General features: G+C 30.3%; 1 protein-coding gene across 2 annotated transcripts in view; it reads left to right on the plus strand.

Annotated features, from left to right (window-relative positions):
* Positions 1 to 15,113, plus strand: part of LOC114277335 (protein RTF1 homolog) — a 28,321-nt gene extending 13,208 nt beyond the window's left edge. Inside the window, exons 2-3 of one of the 2 annotated variants that reach the window (XM_082888569.1) lie at positions 5,455 to 7,357; positions 14,716 to 15,113. In XM_082888569.1, the coding sequence (XP_082744695.1) occupies positions 5,461 to 7,341 (1,881 nt within the window). In that variant the 5' untranslated portion in view covers positions 5,455 to 5,460 and the 3' untranslated portion in view covers positions 7,342 to 7,357; positions 14,716 to 15,113. Of the gene's footprint in view, positions 1 to 5,454; positions 7,358 to 10,682; positions 11,112 to 14,715 lie in introns of those variants that run through there. The other variant, XM_082888568.1, reaches the window with a different exon arrangement.
* The last annotated feature ends 11,402 nt before the right edge of the window (positions 15,114 to 26,515 follow it).

The raw sequence follows: 26,515 nt of genomic DNA on the forward strand, positions 1-26,515 counted from the left end.
CACTTACATATTATATATTACCACTATCTACCACTATCATATTATATACATGCCACTATCTACCACCAACACCACTATCATATTCTATACATGCCACTATCTACAACCAACACCACTATCATATTCTATACATACCACTATCTACCACCAACACCACTATCATATTTTATACATGCCACTATCTACCACCAACACCACTATCATATTATATGCATGAACACAATTTCCAGCACTCCCCCTCAAGCTGGTTTGAAGATATCTTCCATAGCCAGCTTGCTAGTCAGCTTATCAAATTGCTTCTTGTGTAGTCCCTTCGTTAGCACATCAGCTAATTGTTCACCTGTTGGAAGGTAGGTCATACAGATTATGCCAGCATTGATTTTCTCCTTGATGAAATGTTTATCCACTTCTATATGTTTTGTGCGATCATGTAGAACTGGATTATGAGCTATAGATATAGCTGCTTTGTTGTCACAATAGACCTTCATAGGTGTCGGGTGAGAAAGCTTTAATTCTTCAAGAATTCTTTTAATCCACATTACTTCACAGATTCCATGGGCAACAGCTCTGAACTCTGCTTCTGCACTACTAGCTACCACATTCTGTTTTTTACTCCGCCATGTAACTAGGTTCCCACCTACAAAGGAGCAGTATCCGGATGTTGATCTCCTGTCTGTAACACTTCCTGCCCAGTCTGCATCTGTGTATACTTCAACTTGAAGATGTCCATGTTTCTTGAATAGTAAGCCTCTCCCTGGAGTTCCTTTCAAATATTTTAAGATCTTATAAACGGCCTCAAAGTGCTCTGCCCCTGGTGAGTGCATGAACTGACTTACCATGCTGACTGCAAAGGCAATATCAGGCCGCGTATGAGACAAGTAAATCAATTTCCCTACAAGTCGCTGATATTGTTCTCTCTCTTTGACTTCTTCAGCCTTAGCAGCTTGTAACTTCAAGTTAGGCTCGATCGGAGTCTCCGCCATCTTACAACCAAGCATACCTGTTTCTCCAAGGAGATCAAGAACATATTTTCTCTGATTAACGAATATACCTTCCTTGGATCTTGCAAATTCCATTCCGAGGAAATACTTGAGGGCTCCCAGATCCTTAATGTGAAATTCTTTTGCGAGTTTCTCTTTGAGGGCTGCTAACTCTGCTTCATCATTACCAGTTAAAATGATGTCATCAACATAAACAATCAAAATTGCAATTTTACTGTTTTTTGAATGTTTATAAAATATTGTGTGATCTGCTTGACTCTGCGAGAAGCCACAACTGATAACTACCTTCCCAAAGCGTTCAAACCACGCTCTTGGTGATTGTTTGAGTCCGTATAATGACTTGTTCAATCTGCATACTCTGTCACTTCCAAGTCTCTGCTCAAATCCCGGCGGTAGGCTCATGAACACCTCCTCTTCAAGATCACCATTGAGAAATGCATTTTTAATGTCAAGTTGATGTAGAGGCCAATCTGAATTTACTGCAAGAGATAACAGTACTCTGATGGAATTTATTTTAGCAACAGGAGCAAACGTCTCCTGATAGTCGATCCCATAAGTTTGAGTGAAGCCTTTAGCTACCAGTCTCGCCTTGTATCTCTCAACGCTTCCATCTGCGTTACATTTTATCGTAAACACCCATTTACACCCAACTGTTTTCTTGTCTTTGGGTAGATCAACTATCTCCCAAGTACCACTTCTCCTTAAAGCATTCATCTCCTCCATGACTGCTAATTTCCAATTCGGATCATCCAATGCTTCCTGTATATTCCTTGGAACAAACAAGTGTGAAATCCTAGATGTGAAAGCTCTATGGTTTTTAGACAGTCTTTGATAGGAGAGGTAATTTGCAATAGGATGTTTAATGCAATTTCGGACACCTTTCCTAATTGCTATAGGTACATCAAGGTCGGAAATAGAAGGAATAGGATTACCTAAAATTTCGATGCCAGAACTCAGGTGGACATTCGGGTCATTAGGATGGACATTCGGGTCATTATTCCTCAGATGAAATCGCTTCCTAGTATAAACCTGAAGCTCAGGATTTAGATCATTTTGTAGTACTTCTCCCCCTAAACAAGAATCTTCTTGACTAGGCACCATAGAACTTGGTTCTCCTAAGTGATCATTATCAGACAAATGTGGTTTTTGTGTAGGATAAATGACATTGGGGAGCGGGATAGAAATATCCCAAAAACGGTCTTCTACTCCACTTGTCTCCCCCTGAAGAGAAGTGTTGGGGAAATAGGATTTTGTTTCCACAAATGACACATCCATACTCACATGAAATTTCTTGTTTTGAGGATCGAAGCACTTATACCCCTTTTTGTTTGAGGAATAACCCAAAAAAACACATTTTATAGCACGGGGGTCAAGTTTTGAACGAAATTGACTGCGAACATGAACATAGGCAGTACATCCAAAAACTTTGGCGGGTAAATCAGAAAACAACCTCGTGTCAGGAAAAAAAGTTTTGAGACAATCAAAAGGTGTTTTGTATGTTAACACCTTTGTAGGCATCCTGTTTATCAAATAAGAGGCTGTTAAAATTGCTTCACCCCATAAATATTTAGGAACATGCATGTAAAACATTATAGCACGTGCTACTTCAAGTAGATGTTTATTTTTTCGTTCTGCAATGCCATTTTGTTGAGGGGTATCCCGACATGTAGATTGATGAAAAATCTCATTTTTTTCCAAAAACTCACCCAACTGCTCATTGAAATATTCTGTTCCATTATCAGAATGTAAAATACCAATTTTGGTTTGAAATTGGTTTTCAATCATATTGTAAAAATTTGTGAATAAATTTTTCACGTCAGATTTTTTATTCATCAAATAAATCCAACATAAGCGGGTATGGTCATCAATAAATGTAACAAACCATCTTTTACCAGAAAGAGTAGTGATTTTAGAAGGGCCCCAAACATCACTATGAATCAAATAAAAAGGTTTTGAAGCCTGGTAAGGTTTTGGCAAATAAGTAGAGCGATGAAATTTTGCAAAAATGCAACTTTCACAATGAAAAGAAGAACAATCAATCCCTTTAAATAATTCTGGAAATAAATGTTTCAGATAAAGAAAACTAGGATGTCCTAGCCTATAGTGCCATAGCATTATTTTTTCTCGAACAGAGATTGAACTGGTACTATTAAAGCTCTGAGCTTTTTTATTACTAACAGGTACTTCATCAAAGTAGTAAAGACCTTCAAGCATCCTAGCACGCCCAATCATCATCCTCGAGTTCTGGTCCTGAAATTCACAATGGGATTCAAAAAATGTAACACGACAATTAGAATCCTTAGATAGTTTACTGACAGACAAAAGGTTACAGGCTAAGTTGGGGACGTGAAGAACAGCATTGAGATTAATTTTCTCAGTTAGTTTAATAAATCCTTTTCCTGCAATAGGTGAAAAACTACCATCGGCTATTCTGATTTTGTCATGACCAGAACAAGGGAAATAGGTACTAAATAAATGGGAAAAACTAGTCATGTGATCGGAGGCACCGGAATCTATGATCCACGGAGAGAAGTTTAGGCAAGAGAAGGTTTTAGGATTTCTACCTGTTTGTGCCAACAAAACACTAGGAGTACCGGTTGAGGAGTTGGATTTTATCAGCTTTAAGAGTTGATCAATCTGCTCTTTGTTGAAGGGACCTGAATCGGCTTCATTAGCGGTAGGAAAGCCACGATTCTTCTCTCCTTGTTTGCTGCTTTTCCAGTTGGCAGGTTTGCCATGAATCTTCCAACACGTTTCGCGTGTATGGCGAGGCTTGTTGCAAAAATCACACCAGACCCGTGGCTTATCATCAAACCTGCGCTGGTAACTTGCAGCCTTGTTGGCCGCAGCATCGCTAATTAAAGCAGAAATTTCAATTGATTCACCATTACCTTTTTTCTTAAGCATGACGCTCCTTCGGCTCTCTTCCCTTCTGACTTCGGCAAATACTTCGCCAATGGATGGGAGAGGAGGTCTGCCAATAATTCTTCCTCGCACTTCATCGAACTCAATGTTGAGGCCGGCAAGAAACTTGTAAATACGGCTGTCTTCCACAGTTTTCTTGTGGTGGTTGCAGTCGTCAACCGATTTCCATTCGTATGTGTTGAAGATGTCAAGATCCTGCCACAACCTTTTCAACGAATTGAAATATTTGGTGACGGAATCATCTCCTTGACGAATCTCTCCCAACTTCAAAGTTAATTTGAAAACTTGAGATTGATTTCCTAGGTCAGAATACATCTGACTAACATTATCCCACAATTCTTGTGCAGTAGTATAGCACATGTAATTAGAGCTTATATCCTCCTCCATGGAATTGACCAACCATGTCATAACCATGGAGTTTTCAGCGTCCCAATTGTCGAACAGCGGATCATTAACAGCAGGAGCCTTCTTGTCACCAGTGATGTAACCGATCTTTCCTTGCCCACGGATATACATCCGGACAGATTGTGACCAGCGGAGAAAATTATCACCATTTAGGCGGATGGTGGTGATTTGGACAGAGTGAGAGTTGGACGTTTTCACCGGAATGGCAGCGGCAGGGGTTGAAGTGGTTCCGGACGTGACTTCCGACATGGCTATGACGGTTTTAGGGCTGCTGTGTTTTTTGTTGCTCTGATACCAACTTAGAAAATATGAAGAAGAAGAACTCCGAAAATATGAGGAAGAAGGAATATATTTCTGTTATATTCAAAACTTCTTATCTTACAAGACCAAATGACACTCCTTATATAGGAGATATTACAAACATCATCATAACCCATTATATGCCACTTACATATTATATATTACCACTATCTACCACTATCATATTATATACATGCCACTATCTACCACCAACACCACTATCATATTCTATACATGCCACTATCTACAACCAACACCACTATCATATTCTATACATACCACTATCTACCACCAACACCACTATCATATTCTATACATGCCACTATCTACCACCAACACCACTATCATATTATATGCATGAACACAATTTCCAGCACTCCCCCTCAAGCTGGTTTGAAGATATCTTCCATAGCCAGCTTGCTAGTCAGCTTATCAAATTGCTTCTTGTGTAGTCCCTTCGTTAGCACATCAGCTAATTGCAAATCATGTGTACTGTTGCCCATGAACGCACATGTGCGTACTTTCTATGCTACTAAAATACTTCATTTAATATGATTAAAATAGAAACTTTTTAGTGAGACAGAAACATGCTTGTTCATGAAATCGGTTCTGTATTTCTTGGATACCATTTCATGTTATTGTTCTATCAAATCCGTCCTATCACTGCAGTTAGGGTGTCTGGATTGGTTATGTGGGCTGGGATTGTTATTCAGTTATGTTCCTGAAAATTCGGAAAACGATATGCTAGCTGCGTACATCCGTCTTTCTTTCTTTGGTATTGATTGATTGTTGAAACAACCAATTAACATAGCAAATTTTGCAGGAATTCATGGCGGACTTAGAAAAGCTGCTTCTGGAGGCAGCAGGAAGAACCAGTACAGTGGGTAGGAACCGGCATTCACATCCAGCATCTAGAAGACAACACGATGGTTCATATTCTGATGATGGAAGTGACTCAAAAGATGATGACTCAGATGAAGATCATGATTATGCAAGCAAGAAGCCCTCTGGATCTCAAGTTCCTTTGAAGAAGAGGCTAGACCCTACGGAAAGAGATGATGATCGTGATGATGATGATGATGATTATGACCATGATGGTGACAGTGGTGATGATGACTCTGTTGGGAGTGATCTTTACAAGGATGAAGCTGACAGGCAAAAGCTTGCAGGGATGACAGAACTTGCAAGAGAGTTGATTTTGTCAGAACGTGCAGTGAAGAAAAATGATAAAGAATGGCATGAGAAGATGAAATCAAAGTGGAATGACAAGAAGCCACGACCTAGAAAAGAAAAAGAAAGTCCACTTCACACAACTTCTCGTGGTGTGCGCTCCTCTGCCAGATCAGCTGACAGATCAGCTGCCAAAGATGATGCACTGAATGAGTTACGAGCAAAACAACGATTGAGGAATCAAGGGCATCAGGACTCGGAGGAGCGCACACCAACCAAGCAGAGAGCCTTCACAGCAGCAAGTATAAGTAGCTCGAGTCAGAGTGAAAGTGGGTCCCATAGTGAAGATGAAGGGGTAGTTGACAGCGATGAAGACAAGACATCACCCATGTCAAAAGTACCTACATTTGAGGATATAAAGGAGATTACTATTCAGAGGTCAAAACTGGCTAAATGGTTCATGGAGCCTTTCTTTGATGATTTGATTGTGGGATGCTTTGTTAGAGTTGGAATTGGGAAATCAAAATCCGGACCTGTCTACAGGCTCTGCATGGTCCAGAATGTTGATGTTGCTGACCGTGACCGACAGTACAAGCTGGAGAACAAAACCACGTACAAGTATTTGAATGTTGTTTGGGGCAATGAAAGTTCTGCTGCCAGGTGGCAGATGGCTATGGTTTCAGACTCCCCTCCTCTGAAAAACGAGTTTGACCAGTGGGTTAGGGAGGTGGAGCGTAGTGGTGCTCAGATGCCAAGCAAACAGAATGTGTTGGATAAGTTTGAGGCCATTCAAAAAACCAACGCGTATGTCTACTCAGCTGCCACTGTGAAGCAGATGGTGGAGGAGAAACAATCCGCCACATGGAGGCCGTTAAATGTTGCGGCGGAGAAGGATCGGCTGAGGCGGCAAATGGAAGTGGCAAAAAGTAAGAACAATGAGGCTGAGGTGGAGAGGATTGTGGCAAGGCTGAAGGTACTGGAAGCTTCCCGGCAAACTCAAGAGAAAGATGCAAAGGCTATAAGGCTGGCCGAAATGAACAAAAGGAATCGGGTTGAGAATTTCAAAAATGCATCAGAACTAAAACCCGTGAATACGAGTTTGAAAGCGGGCGAGGCTGGGTACGATCCATTTTCGAGACGGTGGACTAGGTCAAAGAATTACTATGTTTCGAAGCCCAGTGGAGGAGATGAGGTGGCAGAGGCAGAAGCAAAAGTAGCCAATGGTGATACTACTACAGCAGTTGGTGTGGAAGCTACGGCAGCAGCGTTGGAAGCTGCAGCCGATGCAGGGAAGTTGGTGGACACGAGTGCTCCGGTGGATCAAGGAACGGAGTTGAATACGATGCATGATTTTGAGCTGCCGATCTCATTGGCTGTGCTTCAGAAGTTTGGTGGGCCCCAAGGAGCTCAGGCAGGATTCATGGCTAGAAAGCAGAGGATAGAAGCGACGGTTGGATGCCAAGTGTTGGATGATGACGGAAGGAGACATGCACTGACCCTTTCTGTTGGCGACTACAAGAGACGCAGAGGGCTGCTTTGAAGTGAGCTGTTTCGAGGTAAGAAATTCTAACTTTTGCCATCATGAATCAAATTGAATTGAAAATGCTGGTTTTAAAGGGTAGGCTTCTTGTTCGGGACAGCGTAGCCTGTGAAAATTAAATTGTCTTCGACTTGTTATCTTTTAGTGTCGTTTAAATTTCTTTTGGAGAAAAATCCATGCAAATTTGTTGGGAATGTCAATCTTAATGGCACCACTTTGGCGAACATAATTACCCAATCTAATATGTGGTTATGCATATCTAGCCCAAGATTTTGTTGAATTCTAGTAGCGCTTGCCCTTCATCAACCAATGCCTTGACAGTGAACTCAATTTTGGCATCTTTTCAGTAAATCCAGTCCTTGGTAGTGTCTACAAATCGAATCATATATGTTTGCAGTGCATGCATTGTTTCAAGTTGTATATGATCAAACAGATATTTGTCCTTATCGCATTGGTTTATTGTCTAGGTTTTTTCTATTAATATATATAGAGAGAAGATTGGGGAATCGAATGTTCAGGGATAATTCCTGGAATAGAGTAGAAAAAAAACCCAAGCCCTAATCTTATTCATGAAACAAATGCGGCCTTAAATTTATGTATTGGAAGCCGCTTGGGCACCAAGTGATTAACCTGGTGGTTACTAGGTAGTGCCCTTATTCCGGGGCGTTGGCTTGGGTTCAAGCCTCAATGATCGTTTTGCGACTTCCTCTTCCTTCGCTTTGGATAGAGATATATCACTATTGTTCTTGCCCCTTCGGGTTTGGTCTATTTTTTTATGAGAGAAATTGTGAAAATTGCAAATCATGGGATCTGCAATTTCACTCACAAAAAATAATTGAACCTACAATCTCCAATCAATTGGATCATTGGGTAGAAACCAATCTCATTGTAAAATTAGAAGTATCAAAACTTTGTTATTAGAAGGCCAAGTCAACTGTTTAATTTTTTTATTTTTTCCTTTCTTATCTTTACTTTAAAAATAGAGGTGTATCGCACATAATATAGTTTACAAGAAATTTTCACTTTGTGACGTGATGCGTTTTACTATTTTTAAATATGGCCTCATTTGGAATCTAGTAAAAAAGTTGAAAAATCAAAAAAAAATATTTGTCATTCGTTAAAAAAGTCAAATGTTATATCGATTTTTCACTCAAAAAAAAACAAATAATCACTGTAACTTCTCAAACACATTAGTTTTTTAAAAAAATTAAAAAATAAATTCCAAATTAGGCCAGGCTTAATATACACATGATTTATTGTATGTACACGTTGGAGGTGACCTAAAATGCTGAAATAAATACAGCGAAATGAATTATCATTTCTATCTCATTATCTCATGAATTATCATCCCATTTATATTGTAGCTTTGTTATATTACAATATTTTAATATATTTTAGTTAGTCTACTCTATTACTGGTAGCAATTTTTTATGTTGTAAAAAAAAGTATAAATTATAAATACACTTTTTAAAAATATTTCAAAATATAATTTTTTTTTTTTTTCTATTTTGAGAAATTATAAAAACTTCATTATAAGAGTTTGACTTTTAACAGCATTAACATTAAAGATTATGTTGCCGTTTGGCTTGTGACTTTTTTTAGTTAGTTTTTTAACTATTTTAGTTTCAGTTAAAAATTTTGTTTGGGTTGATTTTTTATTTTTATTTTTTTGAAAAAATAAATAAAATGATTATAATTTAAATATGATATTTTATTTTATTAATTTTTTAGTCTAATTTATTTTTTGTGACTAATTTAGCTCAAAAAGTCAATGTCAAATTTGAAATTTTTGTGAGTTACAATTCATAAAAAGACAAAATAGGTTTAAAATAGTTAATAAGATAAAATATCACATTAAACTTATAATTATTATACTTTTTTATTTTTACAAACATCACATCTAATTATAAAAAAATAAAAATAAAAAATCAATAAAAAACTTTATTTTTATATCATTTCAAATATAAAAATTTTAATCTACTAAAATAATTAAAAACTAAAATAATTTATTAAAATAACTAACTTCCCTACGGGTCGAATAATACTTAACAAAATGACTACTACCTGCCTTCATCTTTTCTTATTGGTTTGTTTTTTTTCCTTTTTTCTTTATTTTTTTTTATTCTCCCTCATAGGAATCAATAATTGGGTTGTTTTGAGAAGTTAATTAAAATTTGACTTTTAACTTTTTGATTTTTTTTAAAATATATAAAAAAAATAAAAAAGTGATATAATTCAAAATAAATTAAAAGTCAAAAATTGACTTTTAATTATATTCCCAAAATAGTCCTGTGGCTACTCCGCTTCCACCTTTCAACCATGACAAACCATCTTCCTTACTCTTCTAAGGATTTGTTTGGAATGTTAATTATTTTAGTTGATTATTTGATTTTTCAATTATTTTAGTCGGACTAAAATAGTCGTGTTTGAGAAGTTGATTGACTTTTTTTTTAGCTGATTTTGAGAAAGAAAAAGTAAAATAAGTATAGGTTAGATATGATATTTTATTTTATTGACTATTATAGTCTATTTTTAACTTTTAATAGGTTATTTTAATTCAATCATCTTCTCAAACATCCCTTCACGAACCATCACCTCATCACGTCCTATTTTATTTTTTATTTTTTTTTTTGGTGCAGGGAAAATAGTATTAACTATTAAATAGTTATTTTAACACGTGAGGTTGTTGTCATTAGCAAAATCGTTAGTTGACGTAGCAGTTGATTAATAGGAGTATTTATGATGCGATTAAAAAATTGAAGAAAGAATTATTTTATATGATTGATTAAGAAAAATATCCCATGGTGGGAAGAAGGGATTGGAAAGCAAGTGTCATTTCTAATAGGAATAGTAAATAGTATTTTATAAATATTTTTTTGAGAAATTGGTTAAAAGTTAATTTTTTGATTTTTTTTTATTTGAAAAAATATTAAAAAAATAAAGAATTGATGTAATGCAAAAGAGGTTAAATTTTAACCTCTTTGTCAAAAGAGATGGAATTTTGATTTTTATCTTGATAAATTTGAAAAGGAATAAATAAAGAAGTTTTTTAAAACCAATTTGATTTTTACTATTTTTTTGGAAAATTTGGCAATAAATCCCTTTTACCTTCCTTTCATTGTTAAAACGATTAAGAAAAAAATTATACTTTCTAAACCCCCTTCATAATTATAAAGGCTTGCGTAAATGACAAAATTTATTATTTAAATATTTTATTAGACTATTATACCATCAACTAAATTTTTCTACCTTTTTCATCCACTCTCTCCCCACCTTCTCTGTCTCTCTCCTCCCTCTTTCCCTTCTGACTTTGTTCTCCGCCGACGTGCTCCTCCTTCCAGATCTGAAGTTCTATTTCTTGACAATTTTGGTAACTTCTTCTTCTCCGGCGATGATAGCAACGTCATCATCATTACTCTCCTAGCCAAGTCCAGTCAGTTATCAGACGAAACTCCGGCGATCAACAATGTCGAAACTGATCTCTACGATGAACTCATCAAGAACATCGGGAACGAAATCAACTACGGGCCGGAAAATTGTCCTCCGATGCCGGAATCGAAGGAGATCGTCTACGAGAAGAAACAGATCGTCTCTAAATTGAGGCATGTTTGGTGGAGTTGTTTGGTTATACATATTTTTTTAAACACAGATTTGAGTTTTGAATATATATATATATATGTGTGTGTGTGTGTGTGTGTGTGTGTATGAGTGTTGTTGAACACATGTATTCTTTTCAATGAGATTTGTGACTGTTGATCTAGTTTTAGAAATTTTTCTTCTCAATAAGATATGTTGATTTGTTGATTAATTTGTTTTGTTTTTGTTTGTTTGTTTGTTTTTTTTTTTTTTTTTTTTTTTGATTTATTGTTGTTGTTTTTTATCTAATTTCATTTGACAGAACCAGAATAAAATTTTACTCTGGTTCTATTGCTCTGTTTTTTGTTTCAGATAATGAGAGTAAAATTTTACTCTTGTTCTATTGCTCTGTTTTTTGTTTGAGAGAATTAGAGTAAAATTTTACTCTGGTGTTAGAATGATAGTAAAATTTTACTATTAAGAGGTGGTCATTGCCAAACACTTCAACCGTGACAAACACTGCCTTCGCTTTTTTACTTTTATGCAGAGTAACATTTTACTTTTAGCTTCAGAATCTCACAGTTTACTCGTTTTCAGAGTAAAATTTTACTTTTGTACATAATAAAATTTTACTTTTGTGTAGAGTCTAACATTTTACTAGTTTTTCAAAGTAAAATTTTACTTTTATACAGAGTAAAATTTTACTTTTAGTTTCAGAGTCTCACAGTTTGCTCGTTTTTCAGAGTAAAATTTTATTTTTGTGTAGAGTCTAACATTTTACTAGTTTTTCAGAGTAAAATTTTATTTTTATACATAGTAAAATTTTACTCTGAAATACACAGTAAAGATGGCTTAATAGGAGAGCTGATAGATATGAGGGTAATATAGTAAAAGAAATAAGTTTTAAAATATTAAGGGGGTTTTGAAAGTACTTATATAATTCTTGTCCTTTTGAAAGACAAATTAGATAGTGAGGGGCTATCACTAAATCCCCTTTTTCTTTTTCTTTTTGAAAATTATTTTTTTTTTTATTCTTATTTCTTTAGTGAAGGGATGTTATTTTACAATATTTTAATATATTTTAGTTAGTCTACTCTATACTGGTAACAATTTTTTATGTTGTAAAAAAAACGTAAATTATAAATACACTTTTTAAGAGTTATTTAAAATATGATTTTTTTTTTATTTTGAAAAATTATAAAAACTTCATTATAAGAGTTTGACTTTTAACAGCATTAACATTAAAGATTATGTTGCCGTTTGGCTCGTGACTTTTTTTAGTTAGTTTTTAAACTATTTTAGTTTCAGTTAAAAATTTTGTTTGGGTTGATTTTTTATTTTTATATTTTTGAGAAAATAAATAAAATGATTATAATTTGAATATGATATTTTATTTTATTAATTTTTTAGTCTAATTTATTTTTTGTGACTAATTTAGCTCAAAAAGTCAATGCCAAATTTGAAATTTTTGTGAGTTACAATTCACAAAAAGACAAAATAAGTTAAAATAGTCAATAAGATAAAATATCACATTAAACTTATAATTATTTTACTTTTTTATTTTTACAAACATCACATTTAATTATAAAAAAAATAATAATAAAAAATCAATTATTCATTTCAAATATAAAAATTTTAATTTACTAAAATAATTAAAAACTAAAATAATTTATTAAAATAACTAACTTACCAACGAGTCGAATTAATACTTAAGAAAATGACTATTACCTACCTTCATCTTTTCTTATTTGTTTTTTTTTTCCTTTTTTTTATTTTTTATTTTTTATTCTTCCTCATTGGAATCAATAATTGGGTTATTTTGGGAAGTTAATAAAATTTGACTTTTTAACTTTTTATTTTTTTTTAAGATGTATAAAATAAATAAATAAATAAATAAAGAAGTGATATAATCTAAAATAAATTAAAAGTCAAAAATTGATTTTTAATTATATTTCAAAAATAGCCTTGTGGCTACTTCGCTTCTACCTTCCCACTAAAGGTGTAATTTTTGCCCGCCCGGCCCATTCGAGCTCAGTCCGGGCTGAGCCCATGTCGGGCCTTGCGGGTTCCCTTCAAAAAATTGGGCCGGGCTTGCCCACAGACCAAAAAACCAGGCCCAAGCCCAAGCCCAAGCTCAGGCCTAGGGGTATTCAGGCTATGGGCGGGCCAGTGAGGGCCTCAGGCCGGGCCCCTGGGCTTGGGCGGGCCTAATCAATTTTTTTTTTTTTTAATTTTTTCTACTAAAATTTTATTATTTTTCATTAAAAATAATACTGGGCCTCGGGTGGGCCGGGTTGGCTGGCCTCGGGCTGGGCTTTTGGACGGGCCTTGAGCGGGCCCATGGGGCGGGCCAAGCGGTTTAGGCCCATGGGAAGGATCGGGTTTCAAAACGATGGCCCTGACCCAAGGCCTCAGGCTGGACTTGGGTTCGGGCCTTAACAGGTCGGGCTCACCTCGGGCCGCCAAAATTACACCCCTATTTTCCACCATGACAAACCATCTTCCTTACTCCTCTAGGGCTTGTTTGAAATGTTAACTATTTTAGTTGATTATTTGATTTTCAATTATTTTAGTTTGACTAAAATAGTTGTGTTTGAGAAGTTGATTGACTTTTTTTATAACTGATTTGATTGTTGAGAAAGAAAAAGTAAAATGAGTATAGGTTGGATATAATATTTTATTTTATTTTATTGACTATTATAATCTATTTTATCATTTAATAAGTTATTTTAATCCAATCATCTTCTCAAACGTCCCTTCACAAACTGTCGCCTCATCACGTCCTATTTTATTTATTTATTTTTTTATGGTGCAGGGAAAATAGTATTAACTATTAAATAGTTATTTTAACACATGAGATTGTTGACATTAGCATAATCGTTAGTTGACGTAGCAGTTGATTAATAGAAGGAGTATTTATGATGCGATTTAAAAATTGAAGAAAGAATTACTTTATATGATTGATTAAGAAAAATATCCCATGGTGGGAAGAAGGGATTGGAAGGCCAAGTGTCATTTCTAATACGAATAGTAAAGAATATTTTATAAATATTTTTGTGAGAAGTTGGTTAAAAGTTAATTTTTTGATTTTTTTTTATTTGAAAAAATATAAAAAAAATAGAGAGTTGATGTAATGTAAAAGAGGTTAAAAGTTAAAAGTTATTTTTAACCTCTATGTCAAAAGAGATGGAATTTGATTTTTATCTTGATAAATTTGAAAAGGAATAAATAAAGAAGTTTTTCAAAACCAATTTGATTTTCACTATTTTTTTTTTTTTGAAAATTGAGTTTTTTTTTTATTTCTTATTTTTTAGTATTTTTTAAAAAATATTTTGAGTATTTTTTTTACTTTTTAGATGCACTTAATATAGATACACTTAAAAAATATAATATTTGTGAATTTTTTTTAAAAAAAAAAGCTCACTAAATATTAAAAAAATACAAAAAATAGTATGTTTTTGTACTCTTGTTTATTTATTGATTTATATATATATATATATATATATATTGTTTCTTAAGTGTGTTTAAGTTAAATGTATCTATAAAGTAACAAATTTACCTAACATATTAAAAAAAAAAACTCACTAAAAATAAATTTAAAAAAAACTTAATTTTCAAAAAAGCAGTTTAAACCAAACAAGGTATCTCAACCCTTTCATGTCAGTGTTAGAATGATTTTAAAGTTTACCAATGAGATTTCAAAAGTTTATTTTTTCTCTCTTTTCTATTTAAAAAAAGAAAAAGAAAAAGAAAAAGAAGCAGTTCAAAACTAATTTTAATTGTGTTTCTCATATACAGGTAAACTCAAGCTCAAATGGATGTTTCAATGGTTGATCCAGGCAAAGTTTGTCATGGATTTGAATTTGGGGCTGGAATTTTGAGTGATTGCTTAAGCTTGGAAGCATAAATTTGGGTCAATTTACAAGGGTTCGCTATCCCGTAGAAGAGCATATCAATGGGTTTAAAATTGGAGTCAGGAGCCTCTCCTTGTAACCCCTCCTTGCGCTCCGTCCTTGCAGGCTTTCGGGCCTATTTTCAGGTCCAATTTTGATAATTCGAACTGTTTATATTTTAAGATTTATTCAGTATATTATACCTGTAAAAAATTAAGTTGATCGGATATCAGAAAGTATGTGTTTGAAAAATTGAACTAAAAGCTATTTTTTTAAAGAATTTAATAAACAGTTTTCCGAACATATGCTTTCTGATATCCGATCAATTTGATTTTTTACAGGTATGATATAATGAATAAATCATAAAATATAAGCGGTTCAGATTATCAAAATTAGGCCTAAAAGTAGGCCCGAAGGCCTGCAAGGACGAAGCGTAAGGAGGGAGTGCAAGGAGAGGATCCCAATTCTTAAAATTGAGTCAAATTCAGAGATGACTATGAATCTAGTTCAGGATGACACAAATACTAACTCATCCTATTGAGCACTAATATAAGACTCGAGGTTTTTATTAAATCTATGTTTGGAGTATGAATTTGGATAAAAAAATTAAAAAGGATAAAAAAAAAGTTGAGTGAAATGTAAATAAAATATAATTATATTTCACTTTTCTTTTTCTTTCTAAACATTTATCCATTATCCAAACATAATCTAAGGTGATGCAATTACCAAATGGGCTTTGTTTGGCAAGTGCGTATTTTAATTTAAAAGTCAAAAAGTTACTTAAAAAAATCAAAAAGCTATAACTTATACCAAAAAGTCAAAAATTCTTCTCTCTCTCTACGTTTTGCACATCTTTTCGTACGAAACAAAAAAGTTATTCCAAACATTAATTTTTTTTACTTCATATTTTAGCCAAAAAATTTAAAAAATTATTAACATAGCCTGTTTTCAAACAAGGCTATGCTTTAGTTAGTCCGGGATTAGAACAAACCTGTTACGATCCACTTAATTAGTTTGCAATTCTTAGATTTTGAAAAAATAAATAACAAATATATTTTTAAAAATAGATCATTTATTATTTTATTTTTTTGAGACAAACATAATAAATAAAAAAAATTACAATTATCAAATCAATTTATTTTATTTTTTTTATGAATGATATAAACAAAGTACCTTATAAAATAAACGCTTCAAATTATCAAAACAAAATATGTGAAATTCTGTGAGCCCTTCAAATTCTCTTTAAGTTCAATCCTGTAAAATAATTCATTTGACTTTGGGAGAGATGTGGACACGAAATGGCACAGCTTCATATATATTAGTACAGATTTGAGTATGACACTAATGCTAATTGATGAAATTGTATACTATGTGATCACACAATTGTTTATGCATATGACAAATAATTTATGAATTTGTTGTCAACATCCACTTGCATGTGGTGATACAATTGTTTATGCAAATATGACAAAGAGGTGGATATATAGAAAACAAAGCAAGGTTGAATGGATTTTGGGTACAAGACATAACAAGTACTTGTCCAAATTTATTAGTTTTCATAAAATAATCATTTAGACAATTTGGTCCTTGGATTAGGTGATTGCAATAAGTTGGATGGAAGTTAGCCTACCATTATCATGCACCAAATTATTTCCAATATTGTATTGTCAAGCTATGTTTTTCAATATTAAATGTCCCATTTGACATCAATTTTTCTAGTATATAATTCATGTTATGTACAGGATAAAATTTATTAACAGTAACGAAAGTAAGAAATTAGTGAAATATTTCTTTTTTAACTTTTGATAGTAAGAGAGGTCTAATATATTTTTTTTTATTAGTTAAGTTTTCTCAATAATATTATCAAATTTCTCTATGACGAATTAAGATTTCTTTGTAAAAATGTTGATGGACACCAATTATTGTGAAAATATTACATGTCATTTGTTTTATAAAATATTAATATGAGGGATTTTAAACTAAAAACTCCTTAAAAAATGAAATGATATTCACACTCATTTTTTTGATTGTCTCTTATAAATACAAATTTTATTTGTAAATTATGGAATTGTATAAAGTATAAAAAAAAATTGAGTAAAATTTAGAAAAATTTATCAATAAATCCAATCTTAAGGAACAGTGATCCATTTAATCCTAAAATTTTTCTTATAAACCAATATTCCCATTGATTTTAGAAAGGTAGATTTAATATATTATTTGAAAATTGATTTACGGTTATACCCTTATTTCTATTATGTTGCCTTCTCTTTTTTGTCTTTTGTACTAGAAAGGTAGTACACAATCTATGTGAATCAAATTTGAAATGATTTTTTATATGAGAATATTTTTTATTTAGAAAACATTTTAAAAGGAATCTAAAAATAACTTGAAATATGGGATTCTTCAAACATTCTAAAAGGATGTGGAATTTTTCAAACATTTCAAAAAGAGTACAAAAACTCCTTAGTAAGCTTTGGACAAATGTATAATTTCAAATAATAACACTGCAATATAACACTTATACGTAAAAAAAAAAATTATTGTATTTTTTCCAAAAATAACACTCTAAACCTCCGTTTGGGAAGAAAAAAGCCAGGCTTTTTTCGCTAAAATAATCACAAAAAATAAAATAGGCTATTTTAGCCACAAAAAACAAAACATCAAATCCAACCCATAATCATTACAATCCTCTCACAAAAAAAGCCAAAAAAGTCAAAAAGCCAAAAAGTCCTTCCCAAACCAGGCTAAAATAGCCCATGCTAAAATAGTCAAAAAGCCAACCCACTTCCCAAACGGAGGTTAAAAAAATTCTTAGTGTAACACTCTAATCTAACACACAAAATCTTTTTAGTGCACTTTTTTCAAACATAACACTCCAATATAACACTCTAAAAAAAGAATGTGTGATTTTTTAAATCATTCCAAAATAATGTGGGATTCTTCGAACCATTCTAAAAGGAGTACAAAAATTCCTTAGTAAGTTTTCGGCAATTATATAATTTCAAATTGTGAATGTTACATTTAGAAAAAATATACTAAGGAGTTTTTTTAATATTTTTGTGTATTACATTGGAATATGTTATATTGGAGTGTTATATATGAAATTACATTGATTGGGGTTTTACATTTGAAAAAAGTACACTAAGGAGTTTTTGTGTGTGTGTGTGTGTGTGTGTGTGTGTGTGTGTGTTACATTATAGTGTTATACTTAGAAAAAGTACATTAAAGAGTTTTTTTTTTTTTAGTGTTACACTATTATGTTAGAGAAAAGTATACCAAAGAATTTTTGAGTGTATTACATTAGAGTATTACGCTATTGGAGTGTTGCATTAGAGTATTTCGTTTTTGTTTATAATATGTGATTTGTTCCAAAAGGAGAGAAAATTCAAAACTTCTATAATGTCGATTGTCCAAATATGTAATTTTATATTTGGAGAAATCTAATTTTATCTCTAAAAAATTAAATCCAAATATGTAAGTGACTACCCTTTAGTGTAATTTTTACTTTAGTAAAACTTTTGGGTTCATAAGAAAAAATGAAAGACTAAACAGTTTATAAGATCACATTTTGAAATCTATTAGTACTTCACCCTAAAATTTAATGTCACGTGATTTTTTAATTTTATAGAATTCATAAAACAAGTTAATTTTCTCTCATCTCACCCAAAACAAATTTAATTATTAATTAATAGGGTTTTTTTAATTCCTTAAAATATATAATCAAAAAAAATTAATTTAGTTATTAGTCAATATATTTAAAAATAATAATGGCTTTTAATTGTCAATAATTCTGATGATTTGGTATTTTATTACACAAATGAAATAAGTACTCTTTTCTTTTTCTTTTTATGCAATATTTAGAATATGTCATATATCATATCAATGCAAGAGTAAAAAGAATACTAATTGAAATAATGTTCAATTATCTCTATTATCACCATCACATTAATTATCTTTATCTTACGATTTTGTAAATAAGATGACCACATCAATTAGCTCAAAACTTAACCATACATATTAAATTTTAAACATGCTTGAAAGTTACTAAATTTATATTCGCTTAATAAAACGAACATCAATTACGATAAAATAAATAAATAAATAAATAAAACATAGATTATCTAACTCTTTTTTTTTTTTCCTAGCATCTCATGCATTTACCTTAAATGTGAAGAATTTCTAATTTCTTCTCTCTTTATAAAGTGAGACATGAAATCTTTATGTGATATTATGAATCCAAGAAGTGAAAGGTGTGCGTTGCAAATATCCCTAAACATTTGCGAAAAAAAACCAAAGACAAATAATAAAACTGTTTCATTTTATTTGTTTACCACTTTACATTTAAAATGTATAATTGGAAGTAGGAAAAAATTTGAAAAAAAAAAATTTGTTGGAAATTGGGTCAGGTTTAGAACTTGGACCCAATTGGGTCGCCCCATGATCTGATTAGGAGAGATCTAAATAAAATAATAAATTATATTTCAAGATATGGATAACTGTCAATATATTAGATGATAAATTATTGATATGGAATAGATATTATTTGGGATAATAGGTCTATCCTATGGGTCTCCTAACTCTCATATATAAATAGACGTTGAGTTCTTTATTTCAATAAACAAAAATGATACGCTCTCTCTTTCCATAAACCATTCTGCCTATGTACTGTGAATAGTGTGGGTAGTTCTCTAATAGTTCTACTCCACTACTGGAAAATTATTCGAAGACATCAATGGAAGCACGTGATTCACTCAGATGATCCATGGATTCAACACGTAAAAAGTATGTCCGAATCCGTTTATTTCCGCTGATTATTATTTCTTATTTTTCCTACAAAAATTATACATCAAATTCAGCATACACAAAATAAAAAGATAAATAAATAACTAATGGCATGCAATATAAGTTAAATTTCCTAAATTAATCATTTCTAGAAGGAAAAAAAATATGATATTTCAAAAAATTCAACATTTATGAATCCCCCCAAAAAAAAAAGGACAAATCAAATTTCATAATCTTTCCAATAGTGAACTTTCGAACAACTTCCATCAATGCAAAAATGAGTTGTACAATCGAAATGCTCATCAACAAAAATTATATATAAATTGCATCAATTGCCCCTTAATAAAAAAATGATGAGATAAATTATGATAATTTTAAATTTGTATTTAAAACTCATAAATCATGGGAAAATTTATTTATAAATCTCATATTGAAGAATGGTGATCCAATTAGTCTCAAGAGTAATAATAGATTGTTTCACATATTCAATGGCCGTCAAATTTAAATTTTGAAATGGATTAGTTTCTTTTCTTTTCAAAGTCTTAAATCATAGGATATTAAATTTTTTTTTAATGCTTGGATGAGAGCTAGTCGCTAGAAAAAAAAAAAAAAAAAAAAACTATTTAATATAAAAAGGACATGAGGGTATTATTGGGCCAGTGAGGGTCCACCATAGGTCCTATTTCGATAATCTAAACCGCTAATGTGTAGAACTCATTGAGTACTATATGCCTGTGAAAACTTACATTAATCGGATATCGATAGCTACGTGATCAAATCAGTTTTGTATAAAAAAATAAACAATAAAAAAATAAACGATTGACCGAAATCTGATCCAATAAGATAGTTATCGATATCTGATCAATGTGATTTTTAATAAATATATAGTACTCGATGATTTCTACACATTGAACGGTTCGGATTATCTAAATGGGACTTGTGGTAAGTCTCCACAGACCCAACAGTACCATCTAGTCTAATCACAGACCGGAGGGAAGCCAAGCCCAAAATAAAAAATTTAGAAATTTTAGTCTGAGACATTAAAAGTTATGAGAGTTTTTTTTTTTTTTTTAATTTTATCGTAAAAAATCAGCAGTTAATTGTTAGATTAACTCATATTTTTTGGGCAATAATCCTAAGTTTTATTATTTTAGGACCAAAATAATAATAATAATAAATAAATAAAATCATATTTTCTTTACCCTATTTGTTTATCTATTTGTTGTCTATCAATACGTCCACTTGTCATCATTCTATATTTTACGTGTTGCCTATTTATCTATTTAATCTTCTTAATTGTCCATATCACTACCATGTTGGCCACCTTCGTCGAATTTTTTAATGAATTTTCTAACAATTTGTTTGACATTAGTGAATTTTCTAATGACCAGCCACCAACAGTCCAACGACAGTTTAGTGGTTGTGGGGTAACATTTTTTAAAATATATATATTTCAAAACAATAATCACCTTGTCAGATTCCAGTGTTTTGAAAATAGTTTTTTGTTTTTCATACTTTTTCTAGTGAATTTATTTTATTATTTTGTGTAAATTTTTTACTTTTTAGATGTAACTTAGATGTATCTAAAAAATAAAATATTTAACCAAGCCAAACTAATCCTTAAATCTCACCAAATGAGACCGGTTACGTGAATTATTCTTTTACATCGGACTCTATTATACAAAAATACGAAAATATATTGAATTTTCATATTTATTTTGTATTTTTTATATTTAGTGATTTTTTAAAAAAAAATCACAATATTATACTTTTAATTATATTTATATTAAATGTATTTAAAAGATTAAAAAAAATTTCTTAATATATTTTTAAAAATTTACTAAAAATAAAAGAACATGAAAACAAAAAAATTAATTTTTAAAAAATTAAATTCAAAAAATTAAAACCAAACAAGGTACATATATTTTTCATTACTCATGCATTTATTATTTTTTAAAAAAAAGATTTTTTTTAAAATTCCTAATATTAAAATTTTATAAAATAAAGAATATATAAAATTTTCATAATAGTAGTGGTTCTTCAACTTTTTTACCGAAAAAATTAAACACAAAGAAATTACGCCATGATATAGAGAAATTTTTTTAAGGGTAATGAAAAAAATATCACCTTGTTTGTTTCCACTTTTCAAAAAATACTTTTCAGAAAATTCTATTTTTTTTATTTTTCGTGTTTTTTTATTTTTATTGATTTTTTTTAATATGTTAAGCAATTTTTTTTTTACTTTTTAGACACACCTAACATAAATACACCTAAAAAGTAAAAAAATTATTAAAAAAATCTTTTAAAAATTCACTAAATACCAAAAATATAAAAAAAAATTAAAAGAATTCAGTTATATTTTATGTATTTATTAATTTTTAAAAATATTTTTTCACAAATTTTTTACTTTTTAGATACATCTAAGTAATGTACATCTAAAAAATTAAAAAAAATGTTTAAAATTTAAAAAATATTCACTAAAAACAAAAAAACATGAAAACCAAAAAATTCAGTTTTTAAAAAACTTAATTCAGAAAACTCAAATAAAACACACTGATTAGATTTTTTTTACTACTTAAAATTAGAGATGGATGTTTCACTATGGGTGGTTTGAGATGATCTAAATAAACCTCCCTTTGGAAAGTGGGTTGACTTTTTGACCTTTTGAATTTTTTGGCTATTTGAGTCTGGGCTCAAAAGCTTAGTTTGGGAAGGATTTTTTGGCTTTTTTGACTTTTTTTGTGAGAGAAGAGTGTAATGATTATGGGTTGGATGTGATGTTTTATCTGTTGTGGCTCAAATAGCCTATTCTGTTTTTTGTGACTCAAAGAACCAAAAGAGCCCAAATGAGCTCTTTCCAAACGACACCTAAGTATACTTTTTGAATTTTTATGAAAAGATGTGTAGAAAAATAGAGAGGTGATATGATAAAAAAAATATAAAAAGATAAAAAATGCGTACTTATTAAGGGTCCGTTTGGGAAGGGTTTTTCTGGGCTTTTTTTGGCTATTTTAGTCACAAAAGACAAAATAGGCTATTTTAGCCACAAAAAACAAAACATCACATCCAATCCATAATCATTACACTCTTCTCTCACAAAAAAAGTTAAAAAAGTCAAAAAGTCAAAAAGTCCTTCCCAAATTAAACTTTTTAGCCTAAACTAAAATAGTCAAAAAAATTAAAAAGTCAAAAAGTCAACCCACTTCTCAAACGGAGGCTAATACACTTCAAACAAGGCTAAAAATAATCAATTTTATAAAATATTTAAATCATAATTTTTAAAGGCAGGCAGATATGGTTAGTTGTACCATATTAATGGGGTGGGGTTGACCAGCTCCTTCTACGAGGGCGAGAATGACAATCGTGTGGGTAGTCTTATCTTAGTAGTTATTATGATGGATTGTACGAAACTACTTTGTTGTTTGTTTTTGTTTTTATTTTTGTTTTTATTTTTTTTTGGTTTTATAACTAAACAATAGATTTATATTTTTGAAGTTTCTATTGATGGAGGTAACTGAAATTATCATTACTGATGGGGAAATTTTAATATATATACCTTTAAAAAAAAGTGTATATGTATTTTTAATTATATTTTTTTTTAGTTATGATTAATTTTTTTTATTATGATATTATTTTAATTATGACTCATGAGTCTTTCAGTTATATCTTATATTGTATTTAATTATGATAATTTTTTTTAATTATAACTCAGAAAATATAAAGTTATACCATTTTTTTTTTTAAGATATAGTCTTTCCTATCAAACAAATATATTTTTGAATTTAGCTTAAAATACGAATTATTTTCTATAATTTGAAAAATTATAAATAGTTCTTTGTTATAATTTTTTATTTAACAATATTTATTGAAAAAATAAAATTTCTAACTACTCTCATATATAATAATAAAATTACTTGAATTATTAATTACAATAAATTTTTGATATCATTAAAATTTATTAATTAATTTAATGATTTATTAATAAAATAAATCATTTGTTATGAAATTAAAATTTTCAAGGAATAGGATGTAATTTTCATAATTATAAGAAATAATTTATATTTTAAACAAATCTTAAAAAATATATTTATAATTTATCCTTAGTTTATAACATCAAACTAAAGTATATCCATACATCAGTAAGGTTGTGCTAGTAAAAAAAAAAAAAAAATTAAAAGGAAAATTTTATAATACACACTCTTAAAAAGAGATGTATAATATGCCTAACTCTTATAATTTATTATGATATTGGTTATAATTTGATTATCATTCATTGTAGTGTTGATTTTTTTCAATTATGACATATTTATTTATGATTAAAATTGATTTAATTAGGATATTTTGTGATATTAACACCACAAAATATTATATGATACAACCCTTGGTTAAGGTGTGTATGGTAAAACGTCCGTATCAACTTTACAAACTTTATTTTTGTGCCCTTATTTTAGGCACAATTACGTGACTGATTGAATATTGACAATTTTTTTAGAGCAAAACGTCATAACAATGGGGTATTTTAGGAAGATGATTAAAAATTAATTTTTTAACTTTTTTTAAAAAATGTGTAAAAAACGTAAAAAATGATATGATCAAAAATAAGTTAAAAACTAATAAGTAACTTTTAACTCACTTCTCAAAAGAAGCCAACATTTAAGTGGTCATTATTTAGTACTCAAAGTATTATTTACCATTATTTAAGTGTATGAAAAATTTTATAAGTAAGATATGTTAATTTACATTTATGAAATAGTTAGTAAATAAATAATGACTCATAAAAGAATAGTAATTCATTTAATATGTTGCGATTTCTCATTAATTAGATGAATAATGTAAACAACTCTACTTAATACTTCCAAAAAAAAAAAAAAACTATAATTTTTTGATTTGAAGAGAGATGAGATGAATGAATCTCTCATATATTTCCAATTGGCATCTCCTTTATGGGTGCAATTCGGGTGGGTTCAGGTGGGTTGAGAGATTAATCAAACCCAGTCCAAGTTATGCTGAGATTTGTCCAGACCCGCCAAAACCCGAATTGTAACTCGAGATTGCCTATCCAAGCTCGACCCGAGTTAATCCCGAATTGCCCGAGTTGCCCAAATTGTTTTTTTTTTTTTTTTTGCAGCTACATTATTAAATTATTAAAATTTGATTCTATTTACATTTTTTATATATATATAGAAAATCATTAATACCATCAAATTAAATAATTTATATAATGTAAGAGATATATTACTACAGTAGTCTTTACAATTTATGAGTAAAAAAAAAAAACAGAGAGTAAGATTTTATATTATTTGTATATATAATATATATTCAATATGATTTTATAATCTAAACTACTTTAATATCATGTAATAGCTAATAATTTATATATATATATATATATATATATTTAATATTTTTATATATCTATATATGTATAATTTCGGATTCAGGTTATTCGGGTTGTTTGATGTCTTTGCTCAAGCCCGTCCAAATTAAATTCAGACTTCTGAATTTTTACCCAAGTCCGTACCGAATTTGAAAATATCTTGTTCAAGTCCTAAAAAAATTTGGGCTGAGTCCGAGTTGCTCGGATTAAGCTCGCCCAAGTTGCACCCCTAGTCTCCTTGTCATTTAGGCTATGACCTCTTTTGAAAAATGAGATAAAAATCACTTTCTAATTGTTAATTTATTTTGAATCATATTATTTATTATATTTTAACACGCTTTTTTTTAAAAAAATTAAATAAAAAAAGTCAAAAAAAATTAACTGTTACTCATCTTTTTAAAACACTCCCATGAATCATATCATTTGATGGAAGGACAACCAACGGATTAAACTCGTGGTGTCTAAGCTCATGGGTTATAATGACCTTTATTTTGATAATTAAAATTATTTATAAAATATTAAATTAATGGATAAATTATATTGACACCTCTTGAGTTTTGATCTAATTACAATTCATTCTTTGACGTTTTAGAAATTATATTTACATCCCTGCAGTTAATAGTCTTATTTCACAAACCTCTTTACTTATATAAAAAATAACAACTCTTAATAGAAAAACAGAAAAAATTACATTAAAAAAAATAAAGAAAATAGGGAAAAAAGAGGGAAAGTAAAGCAAAGCAAAACAAAAAAAAAAAAAAAAAAAGTATATGAGTTTAATATATTCATTCAGTCTAAATAATTTTATGATAAGAAATTAATATAATTTTTTAAATGTTAAGAAGTAATATATATTAAACTTAAATATCCGAAGGTGTAAGTATAGTTTATCCGAAATTAATTTAATGATCAAAAGTTGATATCGAGCAGAGTTGACCCGACTCACTAAGATGGTGCTAAAATCCACGCCATGCGTTTTTTTTCCGACGAGCTGAAAGCAAAATTCTAGAGCGAAGACCTACTCAATAAATAGGTTTGATTTGGACTAAAAACGACAATAAAAATTGAATGTGATAACGATATTAATGACGTTGTATCACTGATTATGACGGTGTTTTGGTAACTTGATTTTTATTTTATTTTTGTTTTTTTTACTAAAAAGACAAATTAGTTATAAAATTAAAAAAAATAAATTCAAACAAAATATTATATCAAATTTCATAATTATTTCATTTTTTTTCTCACAAACATTGCATTTAATTACAAAAAAAATTATTTTTTCAAATACAAAAAAAATTCTAATAATATTCTACAACTAAAAAAATTACAAAAAAACTTACTTCCCAAGCATCCACATAGTGGATTGTTTGGGATAAAGTAAATAAGTGCAGTTTTTAACTTTTTATGAAATATGAGTTGAGTTCGAAGTGATGTGGTAGAGAGATAATGTAACTTAAATAAAATGATTTAACTTAAATAGGATAGTGACTTTTTGATTTTTTTTAATTATGTCAAATCAAATCTAAAAGTATATGAGCGGGGAGGG

Source organism: Camellia sinensis, chromosome 9 (genome assembly GCF_055761805.1).
Source record: "Camellia sinensis isolate YWXY chromosome 9, ASM5576180v1, whole genome shotgun sequence".
Lineage (NCBI taxonomy): Eukaryota > Viridiplantae > Streptophyta > Magnoliopsida > Ericales > Theaceae > Camellia > Camellia sinensis.